This window comes from Chiloscyllium plagiosum, chromosome 7, assembly GCF_004010195.1.
Source record: "Chiloscyllium plagiosum isolate BGI_BamShark_2017 chromosome 7, ASM401019v2, whole genome shotgun sequence".
NCBI lineage: Eukaryota > Metazoa > Chordata > Chondrichthyes > Orectolobiformes > Hemiscylliidae > Chiloscyllium > Chiloscyllium plagiosum.
Genome location: NC_057716.1, coordinates 77,092,762 through 77,112,379, shown reverse-complemented (window position 1 = coordinate 77,112,379; position 19,618 = coordinate 77,092,762). Strand labels below are relative to the sequence as shown.

At 40.9% G+C, this 19,618-nt stretch overlaps 1 protein-coding gene across 6 annotated transcripts in view; it reads left to right on the top strand.

The window, feature by feature from the left end:
- Positions 1-19,618, top strand: part of LOC122551720 (von Willebrand factor D and EGF domain-containing protein-like) — a 279,402-nt gene that overhangs the window by 162,798 nt on the left and 96,986 nt on the right. For all 6 annotated transcript variants that reach the window (XM_043694082.1, XM_043694080.1, XM_043694081.1 and 3 more), the window contains one exon: positions 16,213-16,349. In XM_043694082.1, the coding sequence (XP_043550017.1) occupies positions 16,213-16,349 (137 nt within the window). The remainder of the gene's footprint in view (positions 1-16,212; positions 16,350-19,618) is intronic.

Sequence of the window (19,618 nt, the reverse complement as noted above, 5' to 3'; positions counted from 1 at the left end):
TTTAACTCCCCCTCCCACTCCGCCAAGGACATGCAGGTCCTTGACCTCCTCCATCGCCAGACCATAACAACACGACGCCTAGAGGAAGGGCGCCTCACCTTCCGCCTAGGAACCCTCCAAAAACAAGGGATGAATGCAGATTTCTCCAACTTTCTCATTTCCCCTCCCCCACCATTTCTCAGTCCCAACCCTCAGACTCAGCACGGCCGTATTGACCTGCAATCTTCTTCCCGACCTCTCCGCCCCCACCCCCTCTCCAGCCTATCACCGTCACCTTAACCTCCTTCCACCTATTGCATTCCCAACGCCCCTCCCCCAAGTCCCTCCTCCCTACCTTTTATCTTAGCCTGCTTGGCACACCCTCCTCCTTCCTGAAGAAGGGCTTATGCCCGAAACATCGATTCTCCTATTCCCTGGATGCTGCCTGACCTGCTGCGCTTTTCCAGCAACACATTTTTCATCTCTGATCTCCAGCATCTGCAGTCCTCACTTTCTCCTAGGAAGCTTATTGTGTAGATGTGTCAGCTCTGGAGGTATGGCTTCAAAATTGCCATCCTTGCCCATTTGCCTATCTCCTTTCTCGCCTCTGGACAGCTTCCACAAGTGGCGGCCCCAACTCTAGTTATTCCCACCAACCCATGGTAGAAATTGTATGGGATCATTACAAGCCCAACTCTGCCTCACCTCAGGGATACAAGTCTCAAGAATTATTTCAACAGTATAATGCAATATATCTGGTGGTTTAACTTATTTAAAAGGCTAAGCTAGCTCTGTGAATAAGCTCTGCTTAAATATACATTACAGTTGGTATATTTAGAAGACAATTTTAAAAAACTTTTAATGTATATGTTACTTCAATGTAACCACCACTCACCAGAAATCAGATAATATTGATCTTCATATTATGAAGCAGATTTGTTTCAAATGTGCAAATGGTCAGCATTTGACGTTGTGATAAAGGGTGGTTTGTTATTCTCCAAGCCATGAAGGTCAAACCAATAATGCTGCTGCAAAAGTTGATGGAAACAAAGCGGTCAGTGTTTGTGATTGTTATGAGGAAATCTGTGTACTCATACAAGGATGAGAGAGGACAAATGCAAACAGAGCTGAGTGGGAGGAAGGAAAAGGAGACAGGGAGATATTTTGATGAGTGAAGAGATGGGAGTAAGAGGAGAACAAATGATTGTATTTCCAGTTTTCCAGTCAGTCACATTTTACTGCCTGCTTGTTTTGTTGTAAAACTGAAGACAGCTGGGAACCATGTTGGGTATTTACATACATCCAACAGTCTAGTGCTGATGTGATGTTTAATGATCAACATTTCTGGACCCTGCATGCTGCCAGAGTTGGTTCAGATTTAAATCTTATCTGGTATGGGGAAGTATTTTCCATGTGTTTGTGCCAAAGCTAAAACGAGGCCTTTTGGGTGTGAATACACTTCCTCCTACTAAGTTTCTGATATCTTAACTAGCCATCTTATAAGTATCAGAAGTATTGTTGATTGCTTCCTGTAAAGTTTGATAAAGAATGTTAAAAAGATATGAATTTCCCAGTAGACAATGTAAATATTCTAAAAATTGGTTTCTATATCTTTGAATGTACATGATAATAAATATACTAAACACTCCTTAGCAAATAAATAATCTTCTGAATTATAGAAAAAACCTTTACTCTTGTTTATTTCTTAACACAACCAAAAGGACCCATTGGTGCTTTGCACTGTACTCTCAGCAGGAATATAGTCTTCTATATAAAGTCACAGGCTTGTCCCAACTTTAACAGGATCTCTTTTCTCTGTCCACCCAGGGTGAATTGGCTCATATCTTTTTAACACAAAATTGCTTCACTTAACCTTCTCTGAGCTTAATCACATAGACTTCAGTAGTGCAGTGCCCACTGTCAACACCTTGATCTTTAAATCTCTTGTTTCTTTGAGTCCAGAATTTGACCTCATCGGTATCCTCAGTTATGATTAACCCAAAACAGCCCTTTTTTTTTCAGCCTGACAACATCTGTTATGAGTTTTCTTACCCTCATTTGTCTGTCTGGCTACCTCTGAGAATTTATTAATCTGTTACCAGCAAGACCAACTGCCTCACCTTTTGGATCCAGGTGTTAACACTTGCACCTAATTTCCGTTAGTTTTACTTTGAATTTGTCATAACTAACTGAAGCAGTGTACCAGAAATGCACTTTTATCTTCTATGTTGAAGTTAAGGATTCCTAATTTAAACCTTACCCATTTAAAACTCCTCTCCCAAACCCCAACAAACACACAACAGAACAGGAAAGAAAAAACAAAATGTCAGGATTCTGCACCAGTCCAAATCACAAAACAGCCATATTGGATTTGAAACATTCACTTTGTTTCTGTCTTTACAGCTGCTATTAGACTTATTGAGTTTCTCCTGAGTTTCTGTTTTGTATTTCGCGTTTACAAAATCTGTAGTATTTTGCTCTTTTAAAACAAGATGGGTTGGTTTCACAATACTTATAATTCTTTGATGTCACCATGATCGTTGCTGTGTAAGTAACAATAGTTTTTAGTTCACTGGCTGAATTGTTGTACTTGGGCTCAGTCCATCTCCTTTTGTTTTATGATTATTTCTTTCATTGTCTCTAAATGTAATTTTTTGCTCTTTTGACAAAAAAATTTGGAGAGCAACCTTTTTGAGAAACAGGAGAAAGAGTGAGAGATTGATACAGCCAATTTCTGGAAGTTTTCTTGATTTCTTCATTCTCATTTCCCCTCACAGAGTCCGTATTAAGCTTCAACCTGACCAAGCGAAGGCTTGTTATTATGCTGAGTTGTCCTCAGGCCACAATACCTGGTGCCAATTCATCTGGACTAAATGCACCCGAAAAGCAATATTGTCTCATGTGTCAGTTAGCTTTCCTTTGTTTATTTTCTGCAGATGCAAACAAACCCTTGCACACACTCTCCTTTTAAAGCAGTATCTATTTGTTTCATTTTTAGTTCATAGTCAAAAATAAACACGTATGGACTTTTCCAAGTTTGTCTCTTTGACAAGCAGGTCACATAGACTCATCCCTGGTCCAAGTTGGTATGACAGGCAGGCAGGAGGCTGGAAGAACAAAGCAAGCCAGGCAGCATTAGGAGGTGGAGAAGTTGACGTTTCAGTGAAGCCACCTAGGCATATTTTGCAGGGCTTCACATCACCTTGTCCAGCCTAGTTAATTTAGCTTGAATTAGAGAAGACAGTTATCATCAAGCCCAGCATCCATAACCACATTAGAAAAGGGAGCCCAGGTTAAAACACAGATAAGTTTTACTTGTGACTGTGTAAAGGGTAGAGCTTGTTAATTGTTAAGTTGTTGACAAAAGTCTATGTTATGAAAATTCTCCTACTTAGGACATGTCCAGTGCTGACATTATATTTTTCAATTGTTATTTTATCTGGTTTACTCTTGGACAAAGAATCAGGTAAAATGACTGAGAAAATTGAGTCTCAAACGCATTTATCAATATCAATCAAATTTGGGATTAAAAGCAATCCAGTTCTCTTTAATCGACTGTGAGCAAAATTAAACTTTATTGCTGTCATTGAACATCATTGCCAGTGAATGATTTGATAAGAATAACGCAGTGTGCATCCTCTAGTCAAGTGGCATCAGGCCAAGAGTTCTATTTTGAATTATAATTGGTTCAGCACCACAAATTTCTGTATGAAAACAAAGTGCTGGTGTTACCAAAACCCTTTCCTAACACTGCCCCCACCCTGGATGCTTTTTCTGCCAAGTTTCTCCTCTTACCATGATGGCTGTGTTTTCTTATTGGATATGACTGCATGTGAACTATAAGACCATAGGACGTATGACCAAATTCAATTTCTAAGTTTAATTCAGTCTTGCTTGATGTGTACAAGACCTGAAGCCCACCAAGGAAAACTGGCTGTGTTTTTTTCATTTTTGACAGGCTTTGAGACCATATGTAGCATCATTATCATGTTGTGGCAAACTCAACAAGAAACCAGTAGAATAAGAAATGTGTTTTCCATTTATAGATGTGGCAGGAAGATATATTGGTGATTTAGATTTCATTGTAGAAACATACTGAAAAAGCTCAATTAAAGTACATAATTTGTAAATGCCTCCTTTCATTGAAGGTTAGCAGCCTTGGACAGTGCATATTTTGTTCACTTGAATTTAGCATTCGCTGAGCTGCTTTAGTAAGGCTTTTTTGTACTTTCTCAATAAGACTGCTCATGACCTGCTGCTCAATGAATCATTGTTTTCATTCCTTGTTTCTAGCTCTTTTGTTAAAAAGTTGTGATATTTAAGGAATTTTTCCCACATGCCAACAATGCTTTCTCAGTATCTTGCAGGAAACCTCTTATCTACAGGTCTGCTGAAAGGCAACATGGTTAGACCTTAATTTAAGAAATTGGAAGTTAGTGTTCAACATGTTACGGAATGCATAAACCAAGCCTGGCGAATTGTACCAATAAGAGGGACAAGAGCAGCATAGAATCCCTAAAGTGTGCAAACACGTCATTCAGCCCATCGAGTCTCCAAAGAACAGCCCACCCAGCCCCAACTTCTAACCTATCCCTGTTATCCTGCATTTCCCATGGCTAACCCACATATCCTGGACACTGGGCAATTTAGCATGGCATAACCTGCAGACCTTGTGGGACATTGTGGGAGGAAATCAGAACACCGGAAAAAACCCACACAGAACCCCGGGGAGGACATGCAAACTCCACGCAGACAGCCACCCAAGGAATGGAATGGAACCTGGGTCCCGGGCGCTGTGAGGCAACAGTGCTAACCATTGAGTCACCAAGCCACCCAGCAGGTGTTGTGGGAATACAAGCAAGATTGCCTCAAAGCTGTGTGCAGATGCATGGCTTGGAAGCCACTGCCATGCATGGCCCAAGGATGTCTGGGCAGCAGTAAATGCTCGTGTAAGGCTGTTCACCCTACAGACAGTTAATTTTCCATTAGAGTGCCTCACCTCAGCACCACCATTGGTATTCAAGGAACCTGGCGTCAGAGAAGGAGTCTCTGCTCAGTGACATTCCCTGCCCGCCCCTTCTTCTTGTAACACCAACCCTATGAGCCCCACCCAGCAAACCTCCCATCATCTCCCATTCAGTTGAGAGCTTCAGTGATCTCTTCCTGAATTAGTATGTTGCCAGCTATTGCCAGTGCTGTCATTGGCACTGATTATGCCAATCTGCCAGCCTACAATTGTTTTAGGAACTCTAGATAACAGAGTTTCCATCCCCACGGCCGTGCCTGATATTCCTTTAAACAGGTTTCTACATACTCCTATAAACACAGCCAATCCTTTCTTTTAATCCACAGGATTTCATAATTTATTGATTAATTTCTATCAATTGGTTGATGAATTAGATAATGTTGGTCTTTCCTGTGTGGTCACATTTACAGCTTTGGTATCTGTTGGAATGGCCTTGAACAAATTGATAATGCTTTTTGCTTCATTCCTTTGAAGTTAGTCTTGTTAACATCAAATTATAGTCTTTGAAGCTGGGTTTCCATTCCGGGCTCAGGGCCAAAAATTAAGACCAGTTTTCTTGACAAATTGGAAAGTGTCAGCCAGTTAGTAGCCAGTGAACAAGTTTGCTGTCTGATTAAGGACACATGGGGGAGGGTCTCCAACAGATATTGATGGCAAGGAAAAGGGCACTTCAATGTGGAGGAGTCCTCAAAAGTAAAGGTCAGATTTTTAAAATAAAAAAGTAAAATGATTGCATCCACAGGACAATTAACAGCTGCAGATGTGGCCTGGCGACCATGGTGGGTCCATGATGTGTTACTGCACTGAATTAGTTAAGGGCCATCCCTTCCTGCCGTCTGGCTGCATTGTTTCACTGGTCCTATTGTGACCCAACATGTAAAATCTGCATGCCATCTGGAAATCCTGACCAGATTCCAATCTGGTCTCTTTAAAAATGGGTTGGGAACTTTAAACTGAACTGATTCAGTGGCTTGCACTTTGAATTTACGAGTCCAGTTGGTTCAGATCCAACCCCATGGCCATCTGACAATCTTACCCTGAGTTTTTGCTGTATGTGGTTGAGCCTGCTCTGGTGCGTTATTATGACAAGCTGCAAAACTGTTCTCTAACATAACAGTGTGATATTTTCAATTTCCAAAGTGAAAGATTCATTGTGGAAAGCTTATCATTTGAGATATGGAGAAAGTGAGGACTACAGATGCTGGAAATTAGAGTTGAAGAGTGTGGTGCTGGAAAAGCGTGCTGCCTGACCGGCAATGCTTTTCCAGGACCACACTCTTCGACATTAGAAATATGCTATGAACCAAGATTGTCTTATCTCATTCTATGTAAGACGTTCACCATAAAGCGATGTTTGATGCTTTAAGCTTTTTGCTGTAGAGTCCTCTGTGACAGAATATGCATTCCACATCATTTCATTTTAAGTGGTAATGCACAAGCCAAAGATTCAAACCACGTTCTGCTGTTTAGAATTTTTCAGTGTATTCGAGTAGGTAACTTTTCAGTATGACCTATTTATTAACTTAACCTATTGGCAGTCATGATATGTTGAATACTTCTGTTTTGCGGATTCAGCTTGAAACTCTCATTTCATGCTAGGCCATCTGACAATCAACATGGACAATCAATACCTGGTGGTATTATCACTAGACTGTTATTCCAGGTAATGTTCTAGGGACTCAGTTTTGAATCCTGCTACAGCATATAGTAGAATTTGAATTCAATAAAAATCTGGAATTAGGAGACTAATGAAGACCATCAAACAATTGTCGACTGTAGAGGAAAAACAAGTTTTCTAGGGAAGGAACTGTCATCTGCCAACATGTGACTCCAGATCCACAGTAACATGGTTAACTCTTAACTGTTCTCTCAGCAACTAGGGAAGTGCTGACCTAGCCAACGATGCCCTCAGCCCATGAATAAATACATTAAAAAATTAATGCATTCTGACCCCATTGTCCGATCAAGATCGTAAATAATCTGGACTTTTGCATTTCAGTTTCCCAAAAATATCATCCCATAAATTGCATTGAATTTCAAAGGTCAGAGATCTTCTTTCAGGAGAATTTCCCAGGAGAGTGCATTCTTTGTTTGTCTCCTTTCCACTAATTTTGGACTTCCTCTGATTTGTTTGCCATCTCAATAAAGGGCTTTTCGATGCTTCAGGGCAGATTTACTCTGTTGTACTTTAGTGACAAATAGGTATGAGCTTAAGTACACAAGTGCTTGAATAATTTTGCCTTTCATCTGAGTCTTTAAATGGATAACGTTTTGTTCATGCCATGTAATTTGGGTAATATGCTTCACAAGGAATCCGTATATTGTAACATTAAACAGACTTGCCTAGTGACTCTATCCAGTCTATTAGAGGGGGGAAACATGAAAGCAAATTTACAAAATCCTGCAAAATAATTGCACATGAGGCAGGTCATTTGAGTAAATTTTAACCTGGTCCAGCATGTTCATTAAAAGCTGCAAATACTCTCAGCAATAAGCAGCAGACAGGTCAGTTACTGTGTCATGTTTTATAACAGCTGTCAACAGGCACACTGAATAATGCATTTACCACAATACTGCCAATTTTAACATTTTTTTTTAAAGTTGCGTTTGATGTGTAAGTTCTCCAAGAATACTTTTCAACTGTGTTAATTCAACAAAATTGGCTACTCATTCAGAAGCTAACAGCAGACAATTTCAAATCCCAACAAAATCCTGAACCAACCAGTATTTTGTTTCAAAAGTGCTAGATATTTAATAAATTTTTTGATGGTGTTTGCATTTTAATATTTCACAGTTTATTGGGTGTAGTTTTGTCCATCATTTTTACATTTTCACTTTGTTCTATTCTTGTTGGTTTGACTTATTTGGAACCATTGTGCAGTGTATTTTGTGTGAAGCTTACATAGACTATTTGTATAATTTGTATAATCTGCTCGCTCATGAATTATTTATGACATTAAGTTAAAACTACAATCCATATGAAATTTCTGCAGATTAAAGCGTTCGCTTGAAGTACTCTCTTTGATCAAGATAATCTGGTCTCTGCCTGCATTACAAACAGTTCATTGCCAGCAATTCACTATTTGCTGTTTTATACCTGGTTTTATAGAATATGGACGCTGTTTACTAGATTTGTTTTGGAACATTCGATTCAATTTGTATCATCGATAGTCACAGGTGAGGTGCTGGAAGACTGGGGGTTGGCTAACGTGGTGCCACTGTTTAAGAAGGGTGGTAAGGACAAGCCAGGGAACCTAGACCAGTGAGCCTGACGTCAGTAGTGAACAAGTTGTTGGAGGGAATCCTGAGGGACAGAATGTACATGTATTTGGAAAGGCAAGGACTGATTAGGGATAGTCAACATGGCTTTATGCGTGGGATATCATATCTCCCAAACTTGATTGAGTTTTTTGAAGAAGTAACAAAGAGGATTGATGGGGGCAGAGCGGTAGATGTTATCTATATGGACTCCAGTAAGGCGTTCAACAAGGTACCCATGGGAGACTGGTTAGCAAGGTTAGATCTCATGGAATACAGGGAGAACTAGCCATTTGGATACAGAACTGGCTCAAAGTTGGAAGACTTTGGTGGAAGGTTGTTTTTCAGACTGGAGGCCTGTGGCCAGTGGAGTGCCACAAGGATCGGTGCTGGGTCCTCTACATTTTGTCATAAATGACTTGGATGTGAGCATAAGAGGTACAGTTAGTAAGTTTGCAGATGATGCCAAAATTGGAGGTGTAGTAGACAGCGAAGAGGGTTACCTCAGATTACAACAGGATCTTGATCAGATAAGCCAAAGGGCTGAGAAATGGTAGACGGAGTTTAATTCAGATAAATGCGAGGTGCAGCATTTTGGGAAAGCAAATCTTAGCAGGATTTATACACTTCATGGCAAGGTCTTGGGGAGTGTTGCTGAACAAAAAGACTTTGTAGTGCAGGTTCATAACTCCTTGAAAGTGGAATCGCAGGTAAATAAGATAGTGAAGAAGGCGTTTGGTATGCTTTCTTTTATTTGTCAGAGTATTGAGTACAGGAGTTGGGAGGTCATGTTGTGGTTGTACAGGACATTGGTTAGGCCACTGTTGGAATATTGCGTGCAACTGTAGTGTCCTTCCTTTCGGAAAAATGTTGTGAAACTTGAAAGGGTTCAGAAAAGATTTACAAGGATGTTGCCAGGGTTGGAAGATTTGAGCTATAGGGAGAGGCTGAACAGGCTGGGGCTGTTTTCCCTGGAGCATCAGAGGTGGAGGGGTGACCTTATAGAGGTTTACAAAATCATGAGGGGCATGGATAGGATAAATAGACAAAGTCATTTCCCTGGGGACGGGGAGTCCAGAACTAGATGGCATAGGTTTATGGTGAGAGGGGAAAGATATAAAAGACACCTGTGGGGCAACGTTTTCACACAGAGGGTGGTACCTGTATCGAATAAGCTACCAGAGGAAGTGGTGGAGGCTGGTACAATTGCAACATTTAAGAGGCATTTGGATGGTTATATGAATAGGAATGGTTTGGAGGGATATGGGCTGGATGCTGGCAGGTGGGACTAGATTGGGTTGGGATATCTGGTCGGCATGGACGGATTGGACAGAAGGATCTGTTTCCGTGCTGTACATCTCTTTGACTCTATAACTAAAAGTGAGACACGACTTGAGTAAATGTATAGGTCAGGGCATTTAGAGACAACATAGGAGTTCAGTGCGGATGGGAAGGTGTGCTCCTTGCTTGCATTGTTTTAGCTCATTGTTTTTGTAAAATCTTTGCAACAGAATAAATTGAAGCCCAGGATCAGGGGTCCAGCACAAAAGAGTGATATCACAGTTGCATAAAAAATTGTGGAAAATGTCTAATGTGGACGTAGAGCTTGACAGAGATTATTGAAGTTTCTCGAACAAATAATGAGACAGAGTGTATGGACAAAGGGTCAGGAATCTCATTTCAGGCACATGAGATAAGAGGAAAACTAAGAGATGGGGGGCAGTCAATGCAGGACTGAGGGTATTATACTGAAATGCATGCAGTATCCAAAACAAAAGCTTGTAGTACAGATTGAAATTGGCAAGTACAATGGGGTATCACAGATGTGGCTGCAAGGGGATCAGGGCTGGAAATGAATATCAAGGTATATGCATCCTATTGAAAGGATAGGACAGAGGGTCAGGATTGCCATGTTGGAAGAAATTAAATTAAATCAATAGCAAGAAGTGACATATAGTCAGAAGGCACGGAATTGGTGTGAGTAAAATTGAAGAACCATGAAGTGTGTGAGCCTCCTAACAAGAGTCAGGAGATGGAAAAGGACTGTAAGAAAGCGACTATTATAATAATCATGAGGGTCTTCAATATGCAGGAGGACTGGGAAAATCAGCAGATCTCAAGAAAAGAAATTCATGGAATGTCCATGAGATGGTTTTTGAGCAGCTTGTGGCAGAGCCCTTGAGGAAACAATCTTCTAGGAGAAAGTGAGGACTGCAGATGCTGGAGATCAGAGCTGAAAATGTGTTGCTGGAAAAGCGCAGCAGGTCAGAAGATCTTCCTGACCTCTCCGCCCCCACCCCCACTCCGGCCTATCACCCTCACCTTGACCTCCTTCCACCTATCACATTTCCAATGCCCCTCGCCCAAGTCCCTCCTCCCTACCTTTAATCTTAGCCTGCTTGGCACACCTTCCTCATTCCTGAAGAAGGGCTCATGCCTGAAACGTCGATTCTCCTGCTCCTTGGATGCTGCCTGACCTGCTGCGCTTTTCCAGCAACACATTTTCACCCTTGAGGAAATGGGCAATTCTGGATTGAGTGATGTGTAATGACGCAGACCTGATTTGAGAGCTTTATGTAAAGGAGAGCCCAAGGGAGCAGTGACCATAATATGATAAAATGATGGAATTCACCCTGTAGTTTGTGTGGGAGAAGTTGGAAACCAAATCAGTGGTGTTACAATTGAATAGAGATAACTGCAAAGATATGAGGGAGGCACTGGTCAGAGTTGGCTGGAAGGGTAGCCCAGTAGAGAAGATGATAGAACAGCAGTGGTAGGAATTTCTGGGGATAATTTGGGACAGCATAGGTTTATCCCAAGGAAGAACAAATATACTAAAGAGGATGTTGAGGCAACAGTGGAAGGCCAGGCAAGTTAGTAACAGCATAAAAGCAAAAGAAAATTCATACCATGTGAAGATTAGTCAGAAGCCAGAGGATCGGCAATCCTTCCAAAACAATCAGAAGATAACTTAAAAAAAACAATAACAGGAAGAAATAAAAAAATAAGCTAGCTTATACTTTAAAAGAAAATTACAAGAGTTTTTTATTTTGGTATCTAAAAACTGAGAGAGAGAGAGACAAGACTGCTTGGAAATGAGGCTGGAGAATGAATAATGGGGAACAAAGAAATTGCAGAGGAGCTGAATACGTACTATACATTAGTTTTCACGGTGCAAGACACCAGCAGCATAACAGAACATAACAGATAGTCAGGAGCCAGAAGTGAATATAATGGCCATGACTAAGGAGAACATGCTGAGGTAGCTGAAAGGTCTGAAGGTGGATAAATCACCCAGACTGGATGAATTACACCCCAGAGTTCTGAAGGAGATAGCTGAGGGGATTATGAAGGTATTGATGTTGATCTTCCAGGAATCTGGAGTCAGGGAGGGTCCCAGAGGACTGGAAAAGGGCTAATGTAGCACCCCTGGTTAAGAAAGAAGGAAGATGGCAGGAAATGGTAGGCTGACTTCCATTATTGGTAAGATTTTAGAGTCCATTATTAAGGATGAGATTGCAGCATACTTGGAAGTACATGCTAAAATACCATTACACAGCTTCGTCAAGAGGAGGTCATGCCTGACAAATCTGTTAGAATTCTTTGAGGCAGTAACGAGTAAGTCACACAAAAGCGAGCCGGTGACAAAAGGCCTGTGACAAAATGCTGCACAGGAGGCTGCTAAATAAGATAAGAGAGCAGGAGTAAAGGCACCTTTTTTGAGGATGGCACCTAGTGACTAGTGGAGTTACACAGGGGTCTGAGAATACTATTAATGGTTTACATTAATGATCTGGACAAAGGAACTGAGGGCATTGTTGCTAAGTTTGCAGATGTGGTGCAGGAAGTGTTGAGGAAATGAGGGTGTGGGTGAGGTTCAGAAGGGTTTGGACAGGCTCGGAGAATGGGCAAAGAAGTGCCAAATGGAATACAATGTGCGAAAACGTAAGGTTATGCACGTTGTTAGGAAGAACAGAGGCTTAGACTATTTTCTAAACAGGGAAGTGCTTTGGAAATCTGAAACACAAAGGGATTTGGGAGTCCAAGTTTAGGATTCGTTTAAGATTAATATGCAGGTTGGCAGTAGGAAGGCAAATGCAATATTAGCATTCATTCCAAGAGTGTTAGAATAGAAGAGCGAGGTGTACTGCTGAGACTGAATAAGGCTGTATAGACTACTTTCTAAATGGGGAGAACATTCAGAAATCTGACGTGCAAAGGGACTTTGGATCCTAGTCCAGGATTCTCTTGGGATAAATTTGCAAGTTGAGTCGATAATTAGGAAGGCGAATATATTGTTGGCATTTATTTCGAAAGAACTAGACTATAAAAGCAGAGATGTAGTTCTGAGGCTCTATAAGATTCTGGTCAGATCATACTTAAAGTATCGTGCGCGATTTTGGGCCCCATACCTCAGGAAGGATGTACTAACCCTGAAGGGGGTCCAGAGGAGATTCACGGGAATGATCCCAGGAATGAAAATCTTAACACATGAGGAACGTTTGAGGACTCTGGGGCTATATTCAATGGAGTTTAGAAGGATGAGGGAGGATCTGATTGAAACTTACAGAATACTGACTGGCCTGGACAGGTTGGACATTGGGAAGATGTTTCCAGTGGCAGGAGAGACAAGGACCTGAGGGCACAGCCTTAGCGTAAAGGGAAGAATCCTTTAGATTAGAGATAAGGAGAAACATTTTCAGCCAGAAAATGGTGAATCTGTGGAATTTATATCCTAAGAAGGTTGTGCGGGCCAGTTCATTGAATATGTTTAAAACAGAAGTAGATTCTTGATTGCCAAAGGGATCAAAGATTAAACAGGAAAATGGGTTTGAAAAAATGATCAGCTATGATTGAAGGGCGGAGTAGACTTGATGAGCAGACCGCATTTGAAATGTACTGATCAGTTTTGGGCTCCGTATCTATGGAAGGATGTGCTGGCCTTGGAGAATCTCAAGAGGAGCATTACAAGGAAGATCCCTGGAGTGAAGGGCTTGTCATGTGAGGAGCAATTGAGGTCTCTGAGTCTGTACTCCATGGAGTTTAGGTGGATGAGGGGGAGGCATCTCAATGAAACTTACAGACTACTGAGAGGCCTGGAAAGAATGGACAGGAAGAAGATGTTTCCACTACGTGGAGAGATTAGGTACTGAGGGCACAGCCTCAAAATGAAGGGATGACTCTTCAAGAACTAAGATGAGGGAGAATTTCTTCAGCCACAGGGGTGTTAATCTGTAGAACTCATTGCCACGGAAGACTGTAGAGGACAAGTCATTAAGTGTATTTATGACAGGTTCTTGATTGGTAAGAGGATCAGGGGTTACAGAGACAAGGCAGGAGAATGGGGTTGAGAAACATATCAGCCATAATCAAAGGGTGAAGCAGATTCAAAGGACCAAATGGACTAATTCTGTTCCTGTATCTTTTAGTCTCATTAAGGTCTCAAATACTTCTGCAATTCAACAATTGACTGCAATTTTGTGGGAACAAATACTGATTTAACATGTACAGATGTCAAACTTCAAATTTAGATCATAGTTAAGTACACATTAACAATGCTAATGCAACAATTACTGAAGGGTTTGTAATATATTTGTGTTTGGTTGCCATTATTTACTGCTTTGTTTTTATGAAAGCATTCCAAAGATGTTTATGAAAAGTTTGAAGAAGAAATTGATCTTGGCAGCAATCAAAAATGTGTAGTTATCAAATTGACTGACTGTTATAATCACTGGCCCACATTCATTTATTTAGAAATCAGTGGCTGATTATATAGAAGTCACTATGACACTGCACATTTGTGCTCCTACCCAGAAAAATTTCTACTCCGTGATATGAACAGCAATTAGCAGAGGCCATGGTATAATTATATTGTCACTAGACTATTAATCCAGATAATGTTCTGAGGACTTGGGCTTGAACCCCACCGTGGCAGATCGTGGAATTTGAATTCAGGAAAAATCTGGAAATAAGAGTCAAGTCTTGATCATATAAATCTTTGCTGTTTGTCAGAAAAACCCAATGTCCTTTCAGGAAAGAAACTGCTGTCAGTATCTGTTCTGGCCTACATGAACTCCAGACCCACAGTAATGTGGTCAACTCTTAACTGCATTCTAGGCAATTAAAGAGGGGCAATAAATGTTGACCGAACCAGTGACATGCTCATCCCATGACTGAGTTAATGTCCTCAAGTAAATGAAAAAGTCACAGAACATTTATCTGGAAATAAGGACTATGAAGGTACTTAATGACCTTTCTTTGACTCGGGGACATTAAAGACTGCAGACGCTGGAAGCTAACGTCAATAGATGTGAATCTGGAAAAGCACAGCAGGTCAGACAGCATCAGCCGAGCAGGAAAGACAACATTTCGAGCCAAAACCCTTGTTCAGGTTTTGGCCTGAAACGTTGTCTTTCCTGCTGTGCCTTTCCAGCTTCACACTTATTGAAACTGACTTTCCTTTGTTTTTATTTTTTCTGCTTCGGTCCTGCCCTCCCTTTCCTTCTTTTCCTTTCTCTCCTTCCCTCCGTTCCACCCAGAGTGGAGCACTGTATCAGGACTTTTAGAAGTGACTTCGGGCCACAGGTTATGTGTGGCCAATGTTAGAAGTTCAGAGGTCAGTAGGTACATAACTTATTGGGACTCGGTGAGAAGTCAAGAGCATTTGAAAAGCTCTGTACAGTTAGAACCAAGATAGAAATTTAGAAGTCAATAGACACAGCAGAATGTCGGACTTAGGGTGCAGGAAAAGTCCTGGGAGCTGCTGGATTTCAGAAGAACCCAGTATAGTTCACTATAGCTGTGAATGAAGGTGAAGGAAACACACAAAAGCTGTATTTGCTTTGTAAACTGACCCAAATTGTAGTTCAGGTAACAAACCTGGGACAATACTGGCTTGGCAGACCTATTTTTTTGTGAAAAGTTGGATGAAGAAGTACATTTCCCAGAATCTAGGAAGCAAAGTCTGGGAAAGGGAAGCATATCACCAGACTTAGAGCAGTCTTTATGGCAGCTGTTGAGGGAATCTCAAGGCCAGATCATCGAAAGGGTGCAGTTGGAGACTCTTATGAAATTTTGTCGTGGCCTGTTTTGTAGCCAAAATATCTGGGACACTGACAATGCTGAGAAATCCGTGGGATCTTTCTCAATTAGAATTGCAGTTTGATGTGGTCAGCTGTTGTTTGTCTATTATCCATATTTGTCTTCTGTTTATTTTGTGATGTTAGAATATTTCGTATCCGTCTTTGCACTGTCTAAACCTTTTTTTTGTCAATAATCTTTGCATGTTTGTTTAAGTTTTATTTGTAATAAATGAATAAGAAAGAATTAAGCATTACTGAATAATATAGTGAAGAAATGATTTGGAGATGCCAGGGTTGGACGGGGATGTACAAAGTTAAAAATCACACAACACCAGGTTATAGACCAACAGGTATAATTAGAAGCACACTAGCTTTCGGACCGTCGCTCCTTCATCAGGTGATAGTCCAGTTGTGTGACTTTTAACATAGTGAAGAAAGGAACAGTCTTTAGGAATCAATGCACCTCTCTTACCTGTGGCAGTAAAAAAAAGTACAACTGTTAACCATTACATACAGAACAAGTTGTTACACTAGAGATTCTGACCTGGATTTTATGATTTGACACTTAACTAATTTAATTGTATGTGACTTTCATTAGACTACCATAATCATCAGCTTTATTTCTCTGTTGTATGGCAGACGTATACTACTTGTTTAGAACAGCAATCATTTAGAAAAAATTAGAGTTCTAAAATGGAGGCTATTAAAAATTAAGTTATGCATTTCTTGTATTATGACAGTGGGAGCATTTAAATTCACTGAAATTAAGCGTTTTAATACTTGAATACACCTTGCTTGCCACCAGAGTAATTCTTTTTACTGCCTATTTGGTTAATGTGCCCTGCAATTTTTTTTCCACTTTTTAAGATCAGATTCCTGAGATTACTGATCTGGAGAATGGTGGCCTGTGTGATATTCGAATCTATGAGTGCAACAGCATCCGAGTATTTGGTCTGGGCTTCAGGGACTCGCCCAGTCTCCAGTGTGAAGCTACTACTCTAAAGGTAAGAGGTATGCACTCATTTGGATGCTTTAGCAGAATTGTCCATTCCCTTGCCAGTGCTTATGCAGGCTTGTGGGTCTGTAAAATTCCCCAGGTGGTCCTGCGGCCCACATACCTTGAACTATCTGCAATTTTATGAGCAGCTGGTGAAGCCTAAGGCCACCAGCCCACCATCACCCCATTCCTGCCCAGTGTCCATCCTGAAACTGACAGAAAGCGTTCAAGGGCAGGTGGAAAACAGGCCGGTAACACTGAGCATTCCTCAGCCCTCTTTCATATTGGGGGATACAAGCACACACTCTCAAGCACAGCCAGACCCTCACACAGCACCAACCCCACCCCACTCCACTCACATTTCTCCCCCCCCCCCCACCATCACCAACCCACCCCACCCCATCAAGAGGTTATGTCTCTAGATAATGAAAACACTTCAGTGTGCAATTCCCTGCTAATTCTTTGTGTTGCAGGGGCAGGTAGTCATAAGATGAATCCTAACCCATAGTCCCATTTATACATCTCTTATCCTTTGTGTCAATAAAACCTTAAAGACTATCATCTTACTGATAAACTAGATATTGTGAGCTATTAATGTGTAACAAACACATTTTTAAACAAATTACCATCATTGAAGCATCTGCAGGTAAAAATCTGATTCATATTTAAGAAAAAAAACTATTGACATTCTTTCTGCAAAGATTTATGAGATATTAAATGATATGGATTTTTTTTCAAGGACGTACAAATTGCTGAGTATATTTTGCTGCACAGCATGAAGTATGGACTGAAAAACCAATAAAGCCAAATTTATTCTCAGCTAAATCTTAACCAGGGCAACAATTTACTTCTATAGCGATAGAATTGAAGACTCAAGAGTTGAAGATAGTTAGTTAGACAGCACTTGGAAAGTCTCTGGTCACAAGGGCCAGGGCTTTTAGGATAGAAAGGTTTCTCATTCTGCCAACTGAGGAGTTGGTGTCTATGTATGTCAGCCAATGCTGACTGACTTTCTGTAGCCAATAAACATTTCAAGGAGCAATACTTGGATAGGGTAATCCTCATCCTGATAGACCAGACACAGTAATGGGCAGAGCTGGGACAGCAAGTAGTCAGCTCAGTTGAAGACCATGATTTTCCCTCTTTTTCGCTCAGGTTAGGACCAAATGTGTTATATGTAGACTAAATCATTGACCCCATTGCCTGTTTCTATATTGTATATTCTATGTAATACTACCTAATAAAAAGACCAGGGGCTTAATTTTTGGCCCAGCCAAGTTCGCTTAAAAAATACACCACTGGCCTGCATGTCAAGTCTGAAATAACTCCACAAAAGCTGGTATCCCAGCACCAAGTCACCCTTTATTTAGACATACATTGTGCATGACACTGACCCAGCTAGCACAGAACCAGCTCTGAGTGAACTTAATCTCTGACACTCCTGTTTTTTTTTGTTTTTTTTTCTTCTTTTTTAAACCTTTTTTTTAACCTTTTTTTAATGCAGGTGTGAGACACAGTGAAAGACACAAAGTGCACGAATCTTTATTCAAATTCCACCACCAGGAAGATAGGAAAACACCCGGGTGGCCAGTGACAAACACTGCCCTTCACATCAAAGGACAGTGCTGTGTGATCAAAACAGTGAGGGGGAGGGTAGGGACTAAATCAAAATAGAGTTGGAGGGAGAAATGATGCACTCCACTCCCTGCGGCGCCCACCTCTCCCTGAAAAACTCCAGGATGTTGGTGGACACCGCGTGCTCCTTCTCTAAGGACACCTGGGCCCTAACGTACACTCCTGTTTATATCTGACAGCCAGGACTCTTTGATTGGACAACGTTAACAGCCGCAAATCAGAGAAATCTTATTTTGATATCCACGTCACTGACCTTGTTCCAATCATAACATGCTTCTGGCTCCAAACTGCCAGATACACACATCCTTCCCAACTTGAAGCACTCTCTCCCTTCTCTTGTATTGCAACCTGCTGCTTCTTTCAAGCAGTAAGGCTACAAATTGGCTGTCCAACTTTGCAAATCTTTCAGTCTTCCTTCGTTGGATAGACTACACAAAGTTTAGGAGCTGATCACCTCGCACCTTTGACTGTAAAATGACCACACCTACTACATTATATGCCTGTTGCTTTTATTGGATGCTTGTAGAGGTTAAGCTGGAGTGAAAGGTTCTCATTATTGTTGGCACTTACAATCTCCTGTTGAGTGTGTGCCAGTCAGCTTGAACAACAGAATCAGGCAATGATATGCACCCTCCATGCAGAGGTGTCCCACTGTCAGGGACCTTCATGTCCTGTTGTTTTGAGGATCCTACCTTTTAGCATTGGTTGGGTGGCCTGTGGAAAATTGCAATGATGGTTTCCCATACCTTGGGCCTTTTACCTACAGTTTATCCTGATGGTGAGCTTAAGAAGTGTGAGGGAAAAATCATCCTCTGAGAAGGAATAAACAAATTCATGTTGATGCAATGCAATGTAGTTCTGTAAAAATTCGGATTCAGACTTTCTCTTAATGCAGTATTTAATGCTGACTGACTGACAGACAGAGGAAAAATGTTCTTACCTACAACCATGGCAAACCTTGAGCAAAAAAAACAACAAAATGCATTTCAAAACATTTTATTTTATTTGGTCTTATTGATTGGTTTATGCATTCTATTAAATCATAGTGTAGGATTTATAGATGAGTCCCTTTCGTAAGCAGGACCATTGATCTCGTATGGCAGGTGGTTTGTTATTGCTTTGAACTACTCAGAAACCAAACCTTTCACTGCATCAATGACTTAATATACAAAATTGGAGGCTCTGGCAGAAATCTAAAATGTAATCCAAGTTGTATCTAATCATTTGCCCTGTTCAAACAATATTTGAACACAGTTATTTATTTTTGCTGTCAACTTTGAACCTCTTTTTCATCACACATTGAAGCTAGAATTCCTGTAGAATGAAATGTTTAACTCAGTTGGCTGGACATTTGGTTTATGAAGCAATGTGATGCCAACAGCGTGGTTCAATTCCTGCACCACCTGAAGTTACCATACAGGACTTTCCCCCTCAACCTCTCCCCTCACCTGAGGTATGGTGGCCCTCAAGTTAAATCACCACCAGTTGTCTCTCTATTGAGAGAGCCGCCCTCAGGTCTGGTAATGCTATAGTGATACAATACAACAGCCCTTAATTTTTCAAAATATCTTTGTTTCAAATATTTGATTGCGCTTTCAATGAGAAAGCTGTGAAAGTGCCATAGTCAAATTAATATCAAGC